Source organism: Eulemur rufifrons, chromosome 30 (genome assembly GCF_041146395.1).
Source record: "Eulemur rufifrons isolate Redbay chromosome 30, OSU_ERuf_1, whole genome shotgun sequence".
NCBI classification, from domain to species: domain Eukaryota; kingdom Metazoa; phylum Chordata; class Mammalia; order Primates; family Lemuridae; genus Eulemur; species Eulemur rufifrons.
The window spans coordinates 71,193,694-71,215,557 of NC_091012.1; the positions used below are offsets into that span (position 1 = coordinate 71,193,694).

At 33.5% G+C, this 21,864-nt stretch overlaps 1 protein-coding gene across 1 annotated transcript in view; it reads right to left on the reverse strand.

Annotated features, from left to right (window-relative positions):
* DIAPH2 (diaphanous related formin 2) overlaps nt 1–21,864 on the reverse strand; it is an 803,657-nt gene that overhangs the window by 443,234 nt on the left and 338,559 nt on the right. The window contains exons 18-19 of the mRNA XM_069462797.1: nt 14,163–14,264; nt 12,682–12,776 (exon numbers count right to left, since the gene is read on the reverse strand). Of these exons, the coding sequence (XP_069318898.1) occupies nt 12,682–12,776; nt 14,163–14,264 (197 nt within the window). The remainder of the gene's footprint in view (nt 1–12,681; nt 12,777–14,162; nt 14,265–21,864) is intronic.

The following is a 21,864-nucleotide window of genomic DNA, read 5'->3' on the forward strand; positions in this document are numbered from 1 at the left end:
CTCAAGGAAGAAAGCAGGCACCCTATTTGTTTTTCCCAAGAAGTGACTAATTTTTCAACTCTATTCAGCTATATACATTGAAGAACAATTATAAAATGAAGGCCAAAATATGTACTATTATTTTTCTTACAAAGCTTAAAGACTTAATTAAATGGCTCCATCACTCTGAATCCTTCAAATGGGATAAAATAAATGATGGTCTTATTAATAGTTGAACTATACTTTCATTTTACTAAAATGCTGCTTATTAATGCAGAGATAGAATCCAATGCCACTTATATTGCATTAAGTAAAATTAAGTCTTTATTTCTTGGCACCTAATTATATATTTCACAACACAAACAACAATGAATGTCAATGAAGACATTTATAATGTCTTCGAATACTGGAAGAAGATATTTTAAAGGGTAATTTAATTTCTACTCTGACTTCCAATGACAGAGATTGTACAAACTAATTGGTAAACTTTTTGTGGCTACTTTTTATTCCTGTCCAACAGTAAACTCCCGAACCTGCTCACCCACCTGCATACCATAGCAGGGAAAAACATAGGTCAAACAAAGGGGTTTTATTTTTTTTTAATCAATAAACCAATCATCATATGAACTGAGTTGTGATCCCAGATTTGCTGTGTGACTTATAAACCTCTTTGAGCCTTGGTTTCTCTTCACATGAAATTAAGGAAATGAATAGTGTATAAAGCTTATTTTGATGGCATCTAACTCCACAACAAAGATACAAAGGCAAAATTATTTTTTAATTGACAAATAAAAACTGTATATATTTATGGTGTACAACATGATGTTTTCATATATGTATACCTTGTGGAATGACTGAATAGAGCTAATTAATATATACATTACCTCACATACTTTTTAGTGGTGAGAACATTTAAAATCTACTCTCTTAGAAATTTTCAAGAATGCCATACCTTATTATTAACTATAATCACCGTACTGTACAAGAGACCTTCTAAACTTATTCCTCCTCCCTGAAATTTTATATATTTTGACCAACATCTCCCCAATCTCTACTCCAACTCCAGTCTCTGGTAACCACCATTCTACTTTTTACACCATTCTCATACTTCTACAAGTTCAACTTTTTTATGTTCCACATATTGTATAAGTGCAATCATGTGGTATTTGTCCTTTTACACCTGGCTTATTTCACTTAATGTCCTCCAGGTTCATCTGATTTGTCACAAGTGGTACAATTTGCTTCTTTTTTAAGGATGACAGTGTTCCATCATGCATATACCATGAATTCAAGCACAATGTGTCTAAGGTTGTAGGGAATGGTTGGTCACACCTCAGCAAATACCTCATAGACAACAGGTTCCATGGTTTGAAGAGAAGGGGGAAAAAAAGACCTTTTAAGCACTCCATCAGGTAGAATTCTCCCTATCACATCTGCTTTCATCTATATACTTTCTCGTCATTCCTAGGAAGAAATCCTGCTTGCGCTGTTTCCTGTAAAGCAATACCTCTGCATGTTACTCCCATCTAATACGTCTCCCCCTTCCCTGCTGTCCTATACTAATCCCATCCTCCTACTTACAGACACCAGAAAAAACTCTTTAAGCTACATTTTACCACTGTCATCTAAGTGCATTGGTCCCTAAAAATTTATTATATATTGCAATTCTTTATTATAATAAATACCTAAAGTTGATACTAAATCCTAACAAATTATTCTGAATGGATCAAACCATTCCTGGTTACTTCTTTAATGTGACAAATCCCTCTAGCATCAAACCTTTCCAAAAGGTCATGTTCTTACTTTCAGGTACTTTGATTTCTATAAAATACTATCTAATAACATAAAAACTAAAAAAATGCCATTTTATTCATAATAGGTGTAATTTTATATATCCATGATTTCAAGTAGGTTCTCATATATTCTAAATGATTCTGGATATAGAATATATGATTCTAATATTATCCAACACAGTAAAATAAAATGATTCTAAATTAATAATATACAAATACAAAAATACCAAGTACCTATCTAAAACATTTTCAGATCTCTTAAAGACCTCAAAATATGATAACCTTATCTCAGTGCTTAATAATAATATAAATATTGAAAGTTAAATTTTACATAAAAAGACATGAATAAGTAATAATAACAAGTTCAACATCACATTAAAGTTGTTGGAAATGACTGATGGCTAAAGTTTCGTTTCATTTCAGTGGAATATTAAAAATCTATAAAATATTTATAAATATTAAAAAGTTTTGATGGCATTATATAGTCCTCATTGTCACCTAGCATAATCCCCCAAAGCAGCTCTTGCTATAGTATTCCTTTGCTTTCTTTATCTAGAGGCCACTTACTGCTTCTATTGTAATTCAATTACATTTATATACTCTGAAGACTGTATTTTGCTTTCCAGCATGCAAATCAACAGAGATATAAAATAAAGGGTACAAAATAAGGATCAAAGAGGTTGAATTGAGGCTTCTGAATTATCCCCTCAAAAATAGTTGACTATTCCTAGAGACTTCCTTTGTCCCTATTTGCTATCTCTATTTCTGGGATTCAGACAGTACAGAAAAAGGAAGAAGCCCCAGGAGAATTATCACCCTGCTGGTAATTCTTTCCAATAACATAGAAAACTGAGGGCTGACTATTCAATTGTAAGTTTTGAAGGAAAATGTTTCAAAATACCAAATGTAACTGAACTGTTTCTACTCTCTGGGAAAGGCATTTGTTGTGTGACTACCATGTAATCAGAACTGTGCTAGGGGACTTTTTCATGTGTTATTTAATTTAATCCTTTCAACAAACTTCCTAGTTATTTAAAAGATAAAGAAAATGGACTCAGAGAAGTTAGATAACTTTCTCAGGTTCATATGGCTGGTGAGTGACAGGGCTGGGATTCAGACCCAGCTTTCTGACTCCAAAGTGGAAGCTATTACCATGATATTATTTGACTTATCTAAATGACATATTAAAAAAATAAGCAATTTTTAAAAAAACAGCATCAAGTGAATTATTCACTATTAAGCTATACATATAAAACAAACAAACAAAAAACCCTGCCTACAATGTAATACAGGAGTAAAAGCCAACTCACACTAATATGATTGCCTGTATTCATAGCTGAAAAATAATTATGGACTGTCCTTTAAACAGTGCTTGACTGAGTGTATTCACAATTTAATGAGAATGCATTCTGTCAGAATCAGAGCTTAACATGAGTGCTTTACATTCCCGGGATATAGATTTTTTTAATGCATGATATCAGGTTTTGTTTTGGCCTGTACTTATCAAATGTCAAAGCCTCTGTTATGAAGTTTGCATTAAACATAGAAAATAGAGCAAATAATTGGAAGCTTATTATATTCTGGAAACTTATTACCTATATTTCAGAAATAAAAGTAATTCCTAAAACAATGGTTCTCAATTGGGGATAATTTTGCTCCCAAGGAGGTATTTTTCAAAATTTGGAAGCATTTTTGGTTGTCAAAATTGGTGATGGGGGCTGCTACCGGCATCTAATGGGTAGAGGCCAGGGATACTGCTAGGCATTCTACAATGTACAAGATAGCACTTAAAAAAAAAAAAAAAAAAAACAGAATTACTGGCCCCAAAATGTCAATAGTGTCAAAGTTTAAGAAACCTGCCGTAAGCGTATGCTTTTAGCACTCACCAAATACTTTTAAATTTATTCACTGTGTAATATTTAAGACATACAAAATTGCATATATAAGATAATGAATCTGTGTGTCTACCACTGAGCTTAAAAAACAGTTAAATCTCCCCTGTGTATTACCTTCCTGACTGCTTTCCTAAAATATTTTTAAAGAGATTAGTTAAAATATCATTATGGTATATCTATATTATGCTATGTTCAAGTATGTCATAGCATGTTAATTATACTATATTATGTTGTTATACTATAATCATCATGTCTTTAACAGATTTGATGACTAGGTACATTTCTACTTTACGTAAGAGTTCTAGAATTATAATAAAACCTTGCAAAAAGAATATGGACCATAAAGATTTATTCCTTGTATATAGAAAGGTTTTATCTCTTTAATACATAGCAGAGACGAAGTGGATTTATAGATGCAATCAATTACAAAATTATCACAATTTTTAAAATATATGACTAGTCAATAATCTTTAGATTTAAAGCAAATTTATAAACTACAAAAAATGGGTAGGAAACTAGCAGGAAAAAAAAAAGCACGATTGCTCTCCATCATTCTCTGTTAAGTCCATGGAAGACACTGGAGCCTGGACTCTCTGCTTCCCCATATCTCTTGGGCTGAGAGACTACTGCTTTTTTTGTAGAAGGAGCCTCACAGCTCCTAGGGATTATAATATAACCATGCTTTTCATTGCCCAGTTCAGGATCCTGGAATTTTATGTGAGGAAAAAGAGGGCATTTTCCAAGTTCTACAATTGCAAGGGAATTCCTGGTCTACCCTGACCATTACCTCACTCCAGTAGACCCAATGGATCTATACTATGAAAGAATCAGAATTTTAATGAAGTTCTACCATTGCTTAAAGTACACAAGGCAGTAGAAAATATCATCTTTGAGGGCACATCTTGCTCAACTATTAATTATGTAACAGTGGAAAGGAGGCTTAGCATGACTAGCTCCATTTTGCTTCTGACCCCCTGTAGTAATATCCTTTAGGTTAAAAGCTTCTTTAGCTCTGCACATAGGCCAGCTAATTATAGCAAGAATTTAGTTTATAGTTTAACATTAAAAGGAAGCTGATAACCATCCCTTTCCCAAAACCAACTCTGGGAGGAGATAAGGATAAGTATGTACACAAGTAACAATGCTATGTTAAAGATTTATAGGAACATCATGAACTGACCTAAGAAGTTTTACAACCTCCTTGGACCCTCGCTGATGCCCAGATGTTTGCAATCCTCAGTTACCTCTTGTAAATTCCTCCTTCCCCCTTCCATTAACAAAAAAAGGACCCTAAAGTTCATACTAACTTAAGAGGGTTTTTTAGGACACTAGTCCACCATCTTCTCAGTTTGCTTGCTCTTGGAATAAAAATCGCTTTCCTTGCCCCAATACCTTGTCTCTAAACTTACTGGTGGTCCTGTGGTCCGCGGTATAAGCTTCTACTCGATTACAAATAAGTCCCGTGTCTTGTTCAAAGTGTAAAGAGGCTCAGCTTTTTGCATTTTTAAAATATTTTTCACAATCCAATTAGAACAAGAAAAGTTTAATTCATTGTTTAAAGCTATCTTTTCTTTCTTCATAACCAACACTACAACGAAATACTGGTATTAATCAACAATAGACACAGAGGGAATAAAAATCAGCAGCTATAACATTTGCTGGGAATAGGTGCAATTTTATTTTATCCTTTCATTTATTTTTTTAATTTCAAAATATTAAAGGGGTACAAAAGTTGTTGTTACATGAATACACTCTATAGTGCTGAAGTCAGGGCTTTCAGTGTGCCCACCTCCAGGACAGTGTTCATTGTACCCAACAGGTAAGTTTTTACCCTTCACCACCCTTCTTAGTTTGCAAGGTCCTTACATCTTTTGGGGCCCATGTGTATCCATCATTTAGCTCCCACTTATTAGTGAGAACATGTGGTGTTTATTTTTCCATTCCGGAGATACCTTGTTTAGGACTGAAAATAGCAAACAAGAGTCAAAGAAAACTTCAGTCAAGAAAAACAAGAAAAATAATTTTTAAAAATCACTCAACCAGTTAACAGCAAAAGATGAAAAGGAATAGCAGCTCATGGATAAAAGTATTTTTAGATTGCAATACCACACCATAAAATAATTATTTATTCTACCATGATGGGAAATGCAAAAAATGTTTTATGATTGTTACTGTCATTGCTCATGTTTCATTTTCCCTAAAGAATTATGAAAATGAGCGCAGTGAATGCAAGTTGTTAAGAGAAAAATGTTTTCAAATTCTACAATACCAATGCCATTATAGTCTTAATTGATATACTTGTAGTCTTCTAAAGTCATCAACGCTTGTAAAGTGCACGAACACATGCAGACTCACAAGCCTGCATAAAATACAGATGGTCGATAGCCGTGTAAATAGATCAATGATTACAAAGATGAATTGAGGAGACAAAAACAAGCTCTACTATTACACATGCATGAACTTCCTGACTATAAGAATAATTATACTCTAGAACTGGTTAATTGAGGGAAGTTGAAGAATCTTTTTTCCCTGCAGAATCAATAGATACCCATCTATCTTTGATGACTTAGGTGTAACATTGCCTGGAATCGGGGAATGGATTGGATGACCTTTGCTTCATTCTAATCATTCTGTCAGTACCTAATAATAAGTTATATAGATCATATGATCTGCTTGGAGATGTAAAATTGCATTTGGGAAATATAATCACGTGGCAACCTGTAGACTCTACACATTGGGTACAGTAATGGACACTCAAATGGGTTTCAGAAAAGTAATACACTCAGCATATGTAAATTATCTGGGAGGTGGAGGGTAAAAGCAAGCTGGAATATTCTCAGGCATGTACTGTAGAGAGACATCTAGGGAGGTATTTCTGTAGTTGCCAGGTATGAAGGAGGTACCCTGGAGCTGTATTTCACCTGGGGTATTATTAAGGACAATTTGGGCCTTTTATCAAAGAATTAAGGAAGGAAGGAGGGAGGGAAGGGGAGAAAAAGAAGGTAGAAGGGAGGAAAGGAAGGAAGTAGGAAGAAATTGCAGGAACGGAGGGAGGGAGGAAGGATGGAGTGATAGAAGAAGGGAAGGGAGGAAGGAAAGGTCAGAGAAAATGAAGCAAGTGGAGGAAGAGCAGTAAATAGGACACCAGACAGTTGCGTGCCCAGCAGGAATGCATCTGTCCCTTAAAAATAAGAGAGATTGAGACCAAAAGACCACAGATAAATACAACATCTGCTTAAAGAATACAGGTGTCTGGTATGTAGTGTGGATAGTTTTAAGAAAGAACTACAAAAAAAAAAAAAAACCAAACTACTTAAATAAGTCACTACAATTTGGGATATCAAAAGAAGTACCTCTTCCCCTGATCTCATTCTCTCATTCATCATTCCTTAAAACTCTCCTGTGTTGTGTTCTGTGACACACCACAGCAGTCTGGCCCTCTCCCTGATGAGCTGGCTCCTTTTGCTCTGATTTCTCTACTACTGCCCGTCCCCTCAACCTGTGTGGTCCCAGAAATGCAGTCCTTAATCTTCCATTTGTCACTTTTTTCACTATAAATGTCAAGAACTTCATTGGTCCTCATACTCCAAAAATCACTTCTTTGCAAATGACTCCAAAAATCCTCATTTTCGGTCCTGGCCGCTATTTTGACTTCCAATACATATTCTAATGTAATATTATCTGTAAAATGTTTGCCCTCTGCCCTGGAAGTATTTTCCCTGATTTGCCTCTTTTTGTCAGTGTTACAATTATTCTATCACCAGGATTTTCAATTACTCATGTTTTAAAAATTTCTTATTTACCCACCTTTCCTCTCTTCCTATACCCAATACATTACAGGGCTTCATTATATTTATATTTGAAATTGCAATTATTTACCTATGTCTAGTCTCTATGTCAAGCCATTTGGTATACTGCAGCTAGAGTAACTTTCCTAAATACACAATTTGACCATGTCCAAACTCAATAGCTTGGCATTCAAGTAGTCCACCAGTGATCAAAATGTCTGATGCTTATAGGAGCAAGGGACAAGTCAGGGTGAGTAAAATGCAATAGGGAGTGATGGGGCCTTAGGCAAACTGGAGAGTGTGGGACATTAAAATTCCACCATTTAAGTACTATCAAGGCCAAAGAAAACATATTTTGTATAGTGTGTATATGTATATACACTACATAAAATATATATTGTGAATATGTGTATATATATGTCTATATATGTGTACATACATATGTATACATATACACAATATATAAAATATGCATATCTGTATATGATAGAGTGCATGTGTGAGCCACTAGTTTGTGCTCTCCATGCCTCAACAATATGACCACAACCAATCTACTAATCTTTCATATGTTCTTTCTTATTGCTACTCTATATGACTTCTGAGATACACCAGAATATCAGACATTATCCTTTATATACCTCAAGCCTTTACCCACCATTCCTTTTTCCTAGCCCTCTCTAATTGAATGCCACTGGTGCTTCAAATTCCAGTGCACTTCTTCCAGGAAGACCACCTTAACCTATAGCTCCCCTTCTGTGAGCCTCTGTACCAGTTTCTAGCCTCTTGTTTGTGCCATGGACCCATTTCACACCAGCTTTTGGATCCCTTCTCAGAATAAAATAAAATACATAGGATTACAAAAGAAACCAATTATGCTGAATTAATTTATTAACATACTTACAAAAATAAATTGTGATATAAGAATAGATATGATTCGCGATTAAAGAATTAAAAATTAGATCTAGTGGCAGCTTTAATAAGTACTGCAATTTTTTTTAGTACTGCAATTTTAAAGCATTAATAAGTGTAAACAATATTTCAAGATATCTGCCACAACTGTAATGTGATATGAAAATATTATCTCTATTAGTGACAAAGTTAGAGTTAATACTACTTTGGTCTGTTGCCTACATTCTTAATTAAATGAAATACTAAATATTAATTAGAACTTAATGAAAATAAAGATGCAATATTTTTCACATCTAAGTTCAGCACCTCCGGAATTCTCTCCATGGATCCCCAGTGGGGGCTTTGAAGCCCTGATTATCAAATTCTGCTTTTTTATATTTTTGCAAATTATTCTGCAGTAATAATATACTACCTTCTATATTGGTCATCTTTTTTCACATATGCCTTATGAATATGAGCATAAACTCCCTACCAAAATGATATTTACTTAGCATTTAAGAATCATTTGCATGCACTAATGATCTCAAATAGAACATACTTTTATTTTTCCCTCAACACTTGAATCACTGTTTTCTAACTGCTAGTTTCATTTCTTTGTCAATGCTCTCTATATAAGTGTGTCTACAAATATTTCTTTTTCTACCACTGATATCCTAAAAACACTGACGAGTCTTAGATTTTTGTCTCAATAGAGCAAATTAAGTTACACTGAAGCTGATCTTCAAAGCTGGGATAATGATTCTAAGAATCACCTACATTTAGTACATATTACTTGGCAGTAACTCATAATTGCTCATATTAAAAGCTCCTCAACAACATCAGGATATGGTATACTTTTCAACGTTTCTATGCATTACTGAAAGTATTTTACGACATTTGAATTTCTCCCACATAGTGAACTCAGTTTCTAGTTTAAAGTTAGATATTTTGAAATAAAGGGAGAAATTAGTATTTTTATTAATAACCTTAAAATCTGAGCTTGATCTTGCTGATTAAAGTAATTTTTTTTCCTAGTAAGACAATTATCCTGCCAAATAGCTAAAATCTATTAGTTGTCTGGTAGGAAAGAGCCTATTGACCCATACTAGAAGAGATAATACTGGTGGTTAATTCAAGTCTCTGGGAAGTGATGTATCCTTAATTGTTTTCTGTTGTTTTTCTCGTTATGAGGAGACAACCATGCTACATGAGCAACAAACTATGATTATGCATGGATGGAGTTTAGCACCGTAATCAAATAGAACTTACAACAAAGTTAATCTGATGATACATATTTAATGCTATGCATTATCGATGTGCTACATGGTAATTAGACATAAATGGTAAACAGCTCATATGAATGGCAAATTAATGTTACTTGTGCATCACTGAAGCAAATGTTTCTAGGATAAGAGGAGGAAAAGGTGCTGGTGATTCTAGTCTTTTTTCCTGCCTAAGGGAAGCAGTCTCCCTTTGGGGCTGGAAAACCATACAATTGTTTCCAACCAGGATCATCCTCCTTACCAGAAGATACTCAGACACTACATCTGTCTAGAATAAAGCAATAATAATTTTTTTTTTTTTTTTTTTTTTTTGAGAAAGGGTCTCGCTCTGTTACCTGGGCTGTAGTGCCGTGGCATTACCACAGCTCACAGCATCCTGAAACTCCTGGGCTCAAGCGATCCTCCTGCCTCAGCGTCTTCCCAAGTAGCTCAGACTACAGGTGCATGCCAGCATGCCCAGCTAATTTTTTAGTTTTTGTAGAGACAGGGTCTCTCTATTGCCCAGGCTGGTCTCTAACTCCTGGTCTCAAGCGGTCCTCCCACCTCGGCCTCCCAAAGTGCTAGGGTTACAGGCATGAGCCACCGCGCCAGCCTAGCAATAATAATTTCTAATAAGCTTAATAAGTAAGGTTAGTTACTTGCTATTTATGGCTTATATCCAAGTAGCACAATTCCAATTATGCATATTATATTACATGTTTTCTTCCCACAAGCAGAACTTAGAAAATGAGTTTATCAAGCAGGGTAAGGAATTAGAAGAAATTTTAGAGTTTCTGGCACTGAGAAGGAAACCCAGTTGGCTTTAAAAAAGACAGTCTTCAGCAAATAGAAAGCATGAAACAAACAGAAGTCATGAAATTGGTGGAGTAGAGGAGGAAAGGGATAAAAAGCACAAATAGGTGAAAAAGAGAAAGAGAAGAAGGCTTAGAAAAAAGTAGAGGTTTAGAAAATAGGAAGAGATGAGACAAGTCCAGGTCAACCCATATACGGCAAATAGAAAATGTATGGAAGCCCTGTGGGATCTACACTTTGGGATTCTCCTTCCTTTGCCTTCCCAGAATACAATCCAAGATCCAGCATAATAATGTGATTTTACAAGCAGTTTTGACTGCAAAGTGGATAGGATTAAACCAGAAAATTCAAGAATTTAGACATAATTTATTGTCATCTACAAATTGTAAGCAATTCATTCCTCCCAACTGGACCAGACTTACCCAATTTAAAGAGAGAAACATACATTGTTTTTGCTACCAAACATATTGAAACAAAAGAAAAAAATCCCATTTCTAAATATAAATAAATTTCTCTATGAACATTTTAAAGCTTGTTCCACATAAGGGACATTCATAAGTGAGAATCTCTTCCTGTTCTATATTCCTCAAAGAGTTGAAAATATGACTTTAAAAATAATAAAGATTTTCAATATTACTGGCAAATAAATAACACAGTGTCATTCTGCATATTTGTATTCTTTTTTATTTACCAAGGCATGCAAAGGAAAAGCTACACCATTTTAATGGGTAAAGTAATGCCTACATTGATTAACTCTTCAAAACATGGTTCTATTTTACTATAATTTGATTACACAGAAAAGATTAGAAAGCTCAATTACTGAGTGGGAATCACAAGTTTATTTGCCTTATTGTATTTTAAAAATAAACCCTCCAACTGAAAAAAAAGAAGGAGAACTAAATTGCATTTAAGCTTCACGCCTTGCTCATTCTGATTATTGCACACAAAAAATTATGAGACTAAAAGGGGCAAGACAAATCTAATCAGCTCCCCATTTCAACTCAGAAACTATGGACTTGCTTGTTGCAAGTTTTTTTTTTTTTTTTCCTAAAACTTTTCAACAAGGGGATTTCTTATCAATGTGTAACTCTTATTAATACAATCATGTCATGACGGTGAAGAGCCTGTCTAAACTCATTAAACCTTAGCCCTACGAAAAGTAATCATGTCTAGATCTAAAACATATACACGAGATAAACTGGGATACAAACCTACAATGCAAAACAGAGGCGCTTTCATAGGGATATGGCTTGTTGAAATTGTAAAAAAAGGTTCTCTCAGATGTAGACAGAGTCTGAGCAGGATATGGGCAAATTGTTAAAGTTACAACATAAACTACTCCATGTCTTCTTAAAATCAAAACAAATGGCATGGCTCAAAAACAAAAGACAACAGAAAACCAAAATAAGAAAACTACTATCACCATACCCTTACACAAAAAGTCTTTGCAGCTCTTCTTTCTAAAAATTAAACCAGACAGGGCCAGACATACCAAGAATTCTAATATGTTAGATCTGTACAGAGGTACATTATACAAAGTACTTAATTTTGTTTAATCCTCACTGTGACCCTGTAATTTCAGATGAGGAAATAGAGGTTTAGAAAGCTTAAATGGTTTACCCATGGAGGCAGAATAAAATAATGGCTTTAGAGTTAAGACAGACCTAGTTTTGAATCCTAGCTTTGCTTTCTGCCACTTACAAGCTATGTGACTTTCGGCAATCTCTGTAAACCTCGGTTTCCTTATTTGTAAAATGATGATAATAGTATTTATCTCACAGGATTGCAGTAGGATTCAATAAAATAATAAATACATAAAGTGCTGGACATAATCCCCAACACAACAAGTACTCATTGTTAAATTCGGTTAAATACCAACTTAACAATTACCCATTGATCTTGAGCAAGGTATTTAACCTCTTGACCCCTCAGCTTTTTCACCCATAAAATGGTAATAACAATACCTACTTAATGGAGCCATTGTGATGATGAAATACATGTAATTTAATATATAGTAAATGACAGAGAATGATATGTCTACAAATGCATATGCTTATATTTAAGGGATACAGGGCTAATAAACGGCAGAAACACAATTAAAACCTAGATCTTCTATGTTGAGTCCTCTTACTGTCAACAGAGCTAGATACTTCTGATTCTATTATCCAAATATAAAAGAGCATTTTCTCAAAACTTCATTTAGAAGATAGTAATCTGAAAATACTTGTGAAAATGAATTTAAAAAGGAAACTATCCAACTTACCTGAATTAAGGCCTCACTCAGTATGTCTTCATTAACTTCCAGAATAATGTTTTTTATATCTTCATATGGCATGCGATATGATCCCAGAAAGATAGCTAAAATAAAATTTGATTTTATTAAAAACAGAACAGCATGAAAATTTTAAAGTCCTAATAAATACCTGATTCCTATTTCATAGACTGAAAATATGAAATTTCTGTCACTAATACTAATTTATAAAATTATAAACAAACAAAAGTTGTTCCATTTGATGGATTACTCCATCTAGGCAAAATGGCGTATTATTTCAGGCTCTTATGTTTACAGCTTGTGCATATTTATATATTAATACAAAGAAAACACCTACTAACAGTATTCTTGACTATACGCTTATGCATTTTATAGCGGGCTGATAAAAAATGACCCATGAATACTTAGAGATTTTATTTCAAGTTGGCCTTTTAATTCAAGTAGAATTTAGTGTGTCAGATGCATCCAACACAGTATTTCTAAGGAATGACAATAAAGTAAACAAATTTAAAAAATCATAGTCTACTTTGAAATTCTCCCACATAAGAAAAAAATTAAAGCGCCTAAATCATCAATGTGTTCTATATTCCTGCTGACATTCCTATTGTATACTAGTAGTTGTTTTATATATTGAATCACAATATTATTTCATATTAGAATAATTAAACAAATTATACCTAGAATAGCTCACAATTACTCAGAAGGTATTTTATAACATGTTCCATTTTAATCTCCATTAAACGTACTTTTTAAAGTATGTAGATGTTCTCTTATCATCAGAACCTGAATATACTTCTAAGAATTTATTTCAAGAAAAAGTCTATATATGCCTTCACTGGTGACAAAAGAAAAAATAATCCTCACTGTCTAGGCAAATAATTACTTATACATAAAGATCAAATGAGAGCTCCACAATATAAATAAACAATGTTGACAGATATCAACCAGCAATTAAAACCATACTCTGTTTTGAAAAAACATACTGAATATCAACTTTATAAAGAAAATGCACTATCAGGTAAGCAATTTACACATTCACAACAGTTATTAGAAGACTGCTTTTCTGACAGCAACATTCCTACTGACACAAGAATGATGAGTTGTTTATTTTAACCTAATTCCCTATACCACATTCCTTAACAAAATAACTCCCATGGTATCTTTTTGTGCAATTAGAAATACTTGATGTGTTGAAATTTCTCATGCATAGTGTTTTAGTATCCTTAGAATCTAAACAGTCTACTGTAGTGACAAAAAAAAAATTCTGAATTCAACAGAGAATATGTCAAAGCAAACCTTAAAGGCCTACTTTTTTTTTTTTTAGACTGAGTCTCACTCAAATCGTGCTTACGCAAAATTTTGTTTCTAATAAATGCTAAATATACCTGTCCAAAAAAGTTACAATTTGTTTGAATACATTCAGTATCCCTACCACTACCACCACCATCCTCCATGTAGAAAATATTACATACACAGATTCTGGGCCGTTTTGGGATCCAAAACTCTCAATTCTTTCACTTTTTTCTTTGCAGGCACAGCCTTCTTTTCTTCTGAAGCTTCTGCATTCTTTTGAACTGAAAGAAAAATGTTGATTCATAAACAATAATGGTACTAATCCAAGTACATGGAATAACATTAGTAAGGCATATTAACTACATTAATAAAGCTCATTCTGAAATCAATAAAGGTGTTTATTTCATTAGTTCAAGGAAGAGGATAAACATAAAAATATAGACCTGTTTAGAGGTTTCCCTACAAATTAAATATCAGCACTTAAGCAGAAAAGATAAGGCAAATAGAACCAAAAATCAATTGCTCCTTCTTACCTAATGTACAACATTAATTACTCCTTTACCAGGTACCTACAACAGCACTGGAATTAAATAGTAAAATCTCACTAATTTGGACTAATTGGAGGAAAAGGAACACATGCATTTCTCCTAAAATATGCTAAATTTGTACATTCCTTTATTTCAGTGAATTTGCTTGAAAGCATCTGAGGTAACTTTAACTGCCAAACAGGTCGCCATATAAAAATTTCTGCTGAAACTGTTTTCAAGACTATGTATGAATGAATCATTTGCAAGTTGTACAACAGTAGCACCCATATGTACACACATAATTAAAGAACTCAAAGATGTGGTCTTTTGAGTAAGTTAGCTGTATCCCCTTCACCATTTTTAAAATACTATGCTTTCTTAGAACAGAAGATTTCCTTTTACTTTCTTCAGAAAGTAACCCTATAATTTGAAACAGTTAAAAAGACTGAAACCATAAAGAGTGACAGTGCTAAGGAGTGGCTTCAGGCCCATATAAAGTCCATCAGCCCACCTCCCAAATAAGCCATCCCCTCCCCTCCCCCCAAAATGTGGCAGTTTGCTATGAAAATGAAGCATGACGTCAAATCCCTAAACCCCTCCTGGACAGAAATTCTACAGCTACCATTATACTCAACTGTTAGCACTTTACCTCTTCCAATATAAAAATAGAGTTGTAGGCAATGGAACCATCAAAAAATATGAGAAAAGTAAAGCCACCATTTTTTTCAGTCAAGTAGAGTGTTAGGCTCTTGACCCCAAATTCATGCTGCTAAATTCACCACAGATTCATATGGCTGTAATCATGCTATTTCTTTATCACTGTTAAAAATATAGCTTCATTTTGAGGCAAGAATGATATATATTAATTTATCTACTCTTTGCTAAGGAGATCACAAATGAGTTATTATTTTCTTTTTTAGAGTAAAACCAACACATAACCAACCGCAGTATATTTTTGCTAAGAAAATGTATTCATGGATGTTAGCATCTTGGAAATCTGCAATGTGCTATAGAATTCATCAAAATATTGCAAGTCCATTAAGATTCCCTTTGTTTTAATGGTGTAAAATATAGAAAAAAATAAATGAGCTTACAATAGAAATAACAGATAAAATAAATTACCTGAATAACTCAAGTCCTAACAGTCCTACGTTTTGCCAGACTGACCAATCTAAAGTGATGTATGGTCTAAGAAGACTGATAATAATTACTAGTGAAAATTATGATCTTATGAGAGATGGCAAGTAGTTTGCCATGTTGACTCAACACAATACCCATTGTTGCTACTGGAAGAAATATGACTTTTAATATATTTCTTTTAAAATCATGACAAGCATTCCTCATAGGAATACTTTCTAAGAGCACAGTGTACTTCCTATACAATAATCAACACTTTAATTTCCAAGCCTCTCCCAGCTTAAGACAACTACATATAAAGAAATGACAGTCCAACAGTCATTCCCTGTCTATAAAAAAACTCTGAATCATACTGAAATTACTTTTAGAATCATTCAGTCAAAGAAAAAGTTAAAATTGTCTTTGTCTCTCAATATGCCTTAAACTCCACTATGGAAGACTAATTAACCAAGTATATACAGGATGAAGATGCTGTAGAATGAAGAATATGTAAAGATTATTCTGAAAACTAACAGGATCCTGACTAATCTATACATAGATAATGTTCATTTTGTATGACTTCATTTTTTGCATTTTTTCATTAAAATATAGTCTAACCTCCCCCCATTTCAAATAAACAAATTGTTTAAGATTAAGATTAGATGTCTCTAATCTTAATATTTATAATTCAGTTTTATTTTTTGAATCCTTATATATTTTCTTTGTGTTATACAACTTGACATAAATCCTGGATTCAAAAAGTGATAAGAATTCCATGAGTGGGCACTGCTGCTTTTGGAATCACTGGAGTAAAACAAATATAAAATAGTTCCTTAAATAGACAGACTTTCAAACATAATCATATTTTTGCCATGATAAGTAGCTTTGACCAGTAGCCATTATTGCCTTTGTTCTTCTTGTTTTTAAAAGCATTCCTCGGGGATCACAACCACAGGCTTAGATAAATAGAGAATTCAAAGAATAGCAAGGAGACTTCAAACATCCCCATAGTCTTAAAAGACTTCGTATGTTAAAAACCACCTGCTTTTATAGTGACCTCAAAATGTCACTACTCCTAGGATACTTTTATGCTACATATGTTTCTAATGCTTACAAAACTTAAAATAACTAAATTATAGCAATTCTATAATTATTTGAAATTACTTGGATGGGATTAAGTTTATATAAGTTCCAGTATAAAAACTTCAAGAATTTATTTTGTCATCAATAGTCCTATGGTCTTCAGGTTCATAATGAGGCCTCCAGTCAAATGTTATCTCCCCTGTGCAAATGAAAAACTATATTGCAATTGGGTTTGAATCCAATGGATTAAATTAATTTGAGTACTTAAATTGGCACTGTTAATCGACAGATAGTAATGAAACATTATAAAATACTGTTTGTAGGAAGATAATGATGCTAATAATAAAGACATTTGTATTATTATTAAAGATATGTTAACATCAAGATACTCATTATCTAAGATAAAATGCCCACTGAGTATTCTTATATTTCCTTTAATACATGGATTTTTACAAGCAATTGTACTATAAATTTATTCCTTTACAACTGAGGGATGCTCATCAGCATAAATAAAGCAAACATGGTTATATCCTTTTCCCAATCTAATTTAGACAATGTTTAGGAATCCCCTATTAATTTCTGCTATCCCAGTGGATATACAGAATATGTGACAAGATGTTTATCATTTGTAGCAAATATTAAGATATTTTAAATGGGTAACATGGATGATTTACATAGTGATAACCAACCATAAATCATAATAAAATTTGTGTAACTACTTTACGCATCTCAAAACTCCAGTGAGAAAGATTAATTTTTACAGACAGAATCAACAATATTCATTCATTCATTCATTCATCCAGCAAATATTTGTTGAACACCCACTATGTGTTAGCCTTGCATGAGCATACAGTGGTACATAAGACTTAAATATCTTCTCATATCTCATGGTCATGTGTAAACCGTATGGAAGTATTCCCCCAAATTATCTAACATTTCCAATTTCCTTTATCCATAATAAAACAGCTTGGATGAACACATGCATATCACTCAATTCTATTTTTGCTACTGTAAGCCATAGTTCTGTATATTAGGGAATATTGTACCTTCGAATCAGCATCAATTGATGTGCTGCATCACATTATAAGGAATACGTGGAGAAGTAAGACACTTCCTATTAAGTGTACTACATAAAAAGCCACAGTAAAAAAAGGAAATAATAGTAATGTTAAAAAACACATTGAAAATTTATGTAACTTTATGCATACATATAAGCATATTTAACAAAAGCCCACTATTCATTTAGATACATCATACAAATGCAAGAACTGTGATCTACTTAAATACATATTTTATCCATGTGGATAAATCCAAAAGTGATTCCAGCTACATGGAAATAATTTTCAATGTATTAATAAAAATAGGTATTACTTTTCATTTCAATTAATTTGATAATTTTTTTTAATTTCAGCTTATTATGGGGGTACAAAAGTTCAGGTTATATATATTGCCCATGTACCTCCCATCCCCCCCGAGTCAGAGATTCAGTGAGTGCAAGAATGACAGTGGTAGAGAAAATCTATGCTTTTGTGTGTGATAGCCGTAATGATTTTTTTAATTTGTTATTTTCCACTCTCTATTTTGAATCATCTTTATCCTTGCATTTCTGGAAATATCATATAAACCTGATTGAAAAATTGGCAAAGGAGATTAGATACACCTAGACGAATACAGATATATCCAACACATAACAGAGGAGAGTATAAAAAACAAGTCATAGTACTAATAGTAACGACCACAACAGTCATCACAACCACCACGAAAATCAATTTTTACTAAATATCTGCTTTTTATCTGGCACTAACTTAATGTATGTATCAGCTTATATGATAGGTACTATCACTGTCTTCTCACAAATACAGAAAACAAGGAACAGAAAAATTAAATCATCTGCATAAGGTCACATTGCTAGTAATGAAAAGATACTCAACCTCACCAGTAATCAGGGAAATGCAAATGAAAATAACCAAGGAAATATCATTTCACAGCCATCAAATTGAAAATTTTAAAAAGTCTCATAATATCAAGTATTGATGAGGATGCAGAGAAATAAGAATTATGCCAATAGTGGCAGTAAAAATTAGGCAATAATCTTAAAATAAACATTGATTAATATCTAATATATCTGAAAGTATGCTTACCATAAATACAACCCAATACTTCTACTTGTAGGTCAAAAAGTTCAGGAGGCAAAAATGTTCACTGCAGTAGTGTTTATTATGGTACAAAAATTAGACACAACCCACATGCCTGGGGTTATGGAATGGATAAATTAAATAAATATTAATATAATGGAATCCCACACAGCATTACAGTGACTACCATAGCTATATATTTCAACAATGATAGATTCCAAATACAATGCTGAGTGGGCAAATAATATAATTTCATTCATATAAGTTAAAAATAAAACAGACTAAATGTGTGTATTGTTTATAAATTGAGTATATACATATAAAATTATAAAAACATGGACTAGATACTCAGCAGATTAATGACAGTGGTTGCCTTAGATGAGGAAAGTGATGCTGGAATAGGTAGAACCTTGGAAACTTCCATTTTACCAAAGAAATAGAATGTTCTATTCCTTTAAAAGCAAATATCTGGAGTGGATTTAACTAAATGTTAACATCTGTTCATTCTGGGTGGCTGGTAGATGGGTGTTTACTACAGGGTGTCCCAAAAGTCACCATATATAGGGAAAATGGGAAATTGTAGCTAAATGTACCTTTATTTGCAAAATATTCATTATAAAATTTTTCCTTTGTATGGAGACGTTTTGGACGCCCTGTATATTGGCCTATGTAATTTTCCATTTTTTTCAACATAAAAGCAAAAATTATATGACTAGATTAAGTAAATATTCCCATCAATTTTTATAGTTTATACATTGTTAACCTAGGAAATCCCAAGGAACAAGTGTAGACAGGAATCACAAACAATATAAAAGAGAACAATAAAAAATGCAGATCAAGGTTATTCAGTTTGGTAAGCAACCACAATTTTGTGTCCAATTATTATTGAGTCTATTTTGTGAGAAACAACACATTTGTTTACCAGACTTTAAGAGGCTGATGCAATATTCAGTAAGAGATTGCATTTCCGTCTCAGATTACATGCTACATATTACAGCTGTGAAGCTTCCCTTTTCCATGTTGCCTACAGCTGCACACTAACTAAGGCATCCCACAGAAAGGTAGATTTCATTCTGACACCTGTGTAGTACCTGAAGCGATAGGAATGGCATTACCAGGAGTGTTCCTGAAGTTCAGAGCACATTAAACAAGACTAATGGTTCTAATGGTGGGGATAACACACACATATTCTGTAACGATTTCCTAATTAAGGAACAAATCTTACTGGTTGTAGTTTATACAAGAACCCCCCAAATCAGGAAGCACATGTTACTGCAAATTAACATCTGCATAACTAATATACTTGTACACCTGTTCATTAAGCCAATTACTGAACACTGCTAAATGTCACCAGAACACTATGTTTAACAACGTGCATAGGTAATGCTGTATATTTTCAAATGGGCCTCAATAGCTTGGCAGGTAATGTATATTTTAGGAAGGACAAATAAAGTTGCCTCAGAGGTTTTAGGGAAGAATTTCCCGTTTGAAATGGTAATTTAAACACCAAAACTGAAGTATGGTTCTTATCTCAAACTAGTGCAGTCATACCTCACTTAATGACAGGGATACATCGTCCTTAGGGGATCTCATCATTGTGTGAACATCATAGCACAAACCTAGATGGTATAGCCTACTACACATCTAGGCTATATGGTATAGCCTATCGCTCCTAGGCTACAAACCTGTACAGCATGCAACTGAACTGAATACTGTAGGCAACTGTAGCACGATGGGAAGTATTTGTATATCTAACCATGTCTAAACATAGAAAAGGTACAGTAAAAATATGATGTAAAAGCTAAAACATGGTACACCTGCATAGGGAACTAACCATGAATGGAACTTGCAGGACTGGAAGTTGTTCTGGGTGAGTCAGTGAGAGAATGTGAAGGCCTAGGACATTACCGTACAATATCTAGACTCTAGACACACTGTATACTTAGCTTATGTTAAATTGAGAAAAATGTTTTTCTTTAATAAATGAACCTCAGATTACTGTAACTTTTTAACTTTATACATTTTTAGTTTTTTTAACTTTTTGACTCCTTTGTAATAACACAGCTTAAAACACAAACACATTGCACGACCACATAAAAATATTTTCTTTCTTTATATCCTTACTCTATAAGGTTTTCTATTTTAATTTTTTTCTTTTTTGAACTTTTTTCACTTTTCTGTTAAAAACTAAGACATAAACACACATATCAGCCCAGGCCTACACAGGGTCAGGATCATCAATATCACTGTCTTCCACCTCCACATCTTATCCCACTGGAAGGTCTTCAGGGGCAATGACAACCATGGAGCTGTCATCTCCTATGATAACAATGCCGCCTTCTGCAATACCTCCCGAAGGACCTGCCTGAGGCTGTTTTACGGTTAACTTTTTTTTTTAATACGTAGAAAGAGTACACTCCTGATAATGATAAAAAGTATAGTAAGTACATAAAACAGTAACATAGTCATTTATTATCATTATCAAGTATTATGTACTATACATAAATGTATGTGCTATACTTTTATAGGACTGGCGGCACAGCAGGTTTGTTTATACCACCATCACCACAAATATGTGAGTAATGGATTGCGCTACAGCATTATGATGTCACTGAGAAACAGAAATTTTTCAGCTCCATTATAATCAAATGGGATGACAGTCTTTTATGTGGTCCATCATTGACTGAATCATTATGTGGAGTTTTTTGTCTTCTTGTTAACCTTTAACCTATGTGAAGTACCTCATTTAAGCTAGAGTCCATCCCTTTTCCCACAGGTTGTCTCTGGCTTTGTAAGTACGATCTGATGTTTTTTCTGGCCATTCCATGTACTCAGAGAACTTCCTGTTATGTTAAATTTCATAATTCATGTCACAAATCAATAGTCCAGCAATAAACTCTAAGAGCTAAGTGTGTCAAACAAAGAGGAGTACTAAGAAAGGCAAAGAGATGGGAATTATGATGCTAAAAACCAGCATCACTAGGCCAAGAGGGCATTTCATGTTGAGACTATAGTTTGGG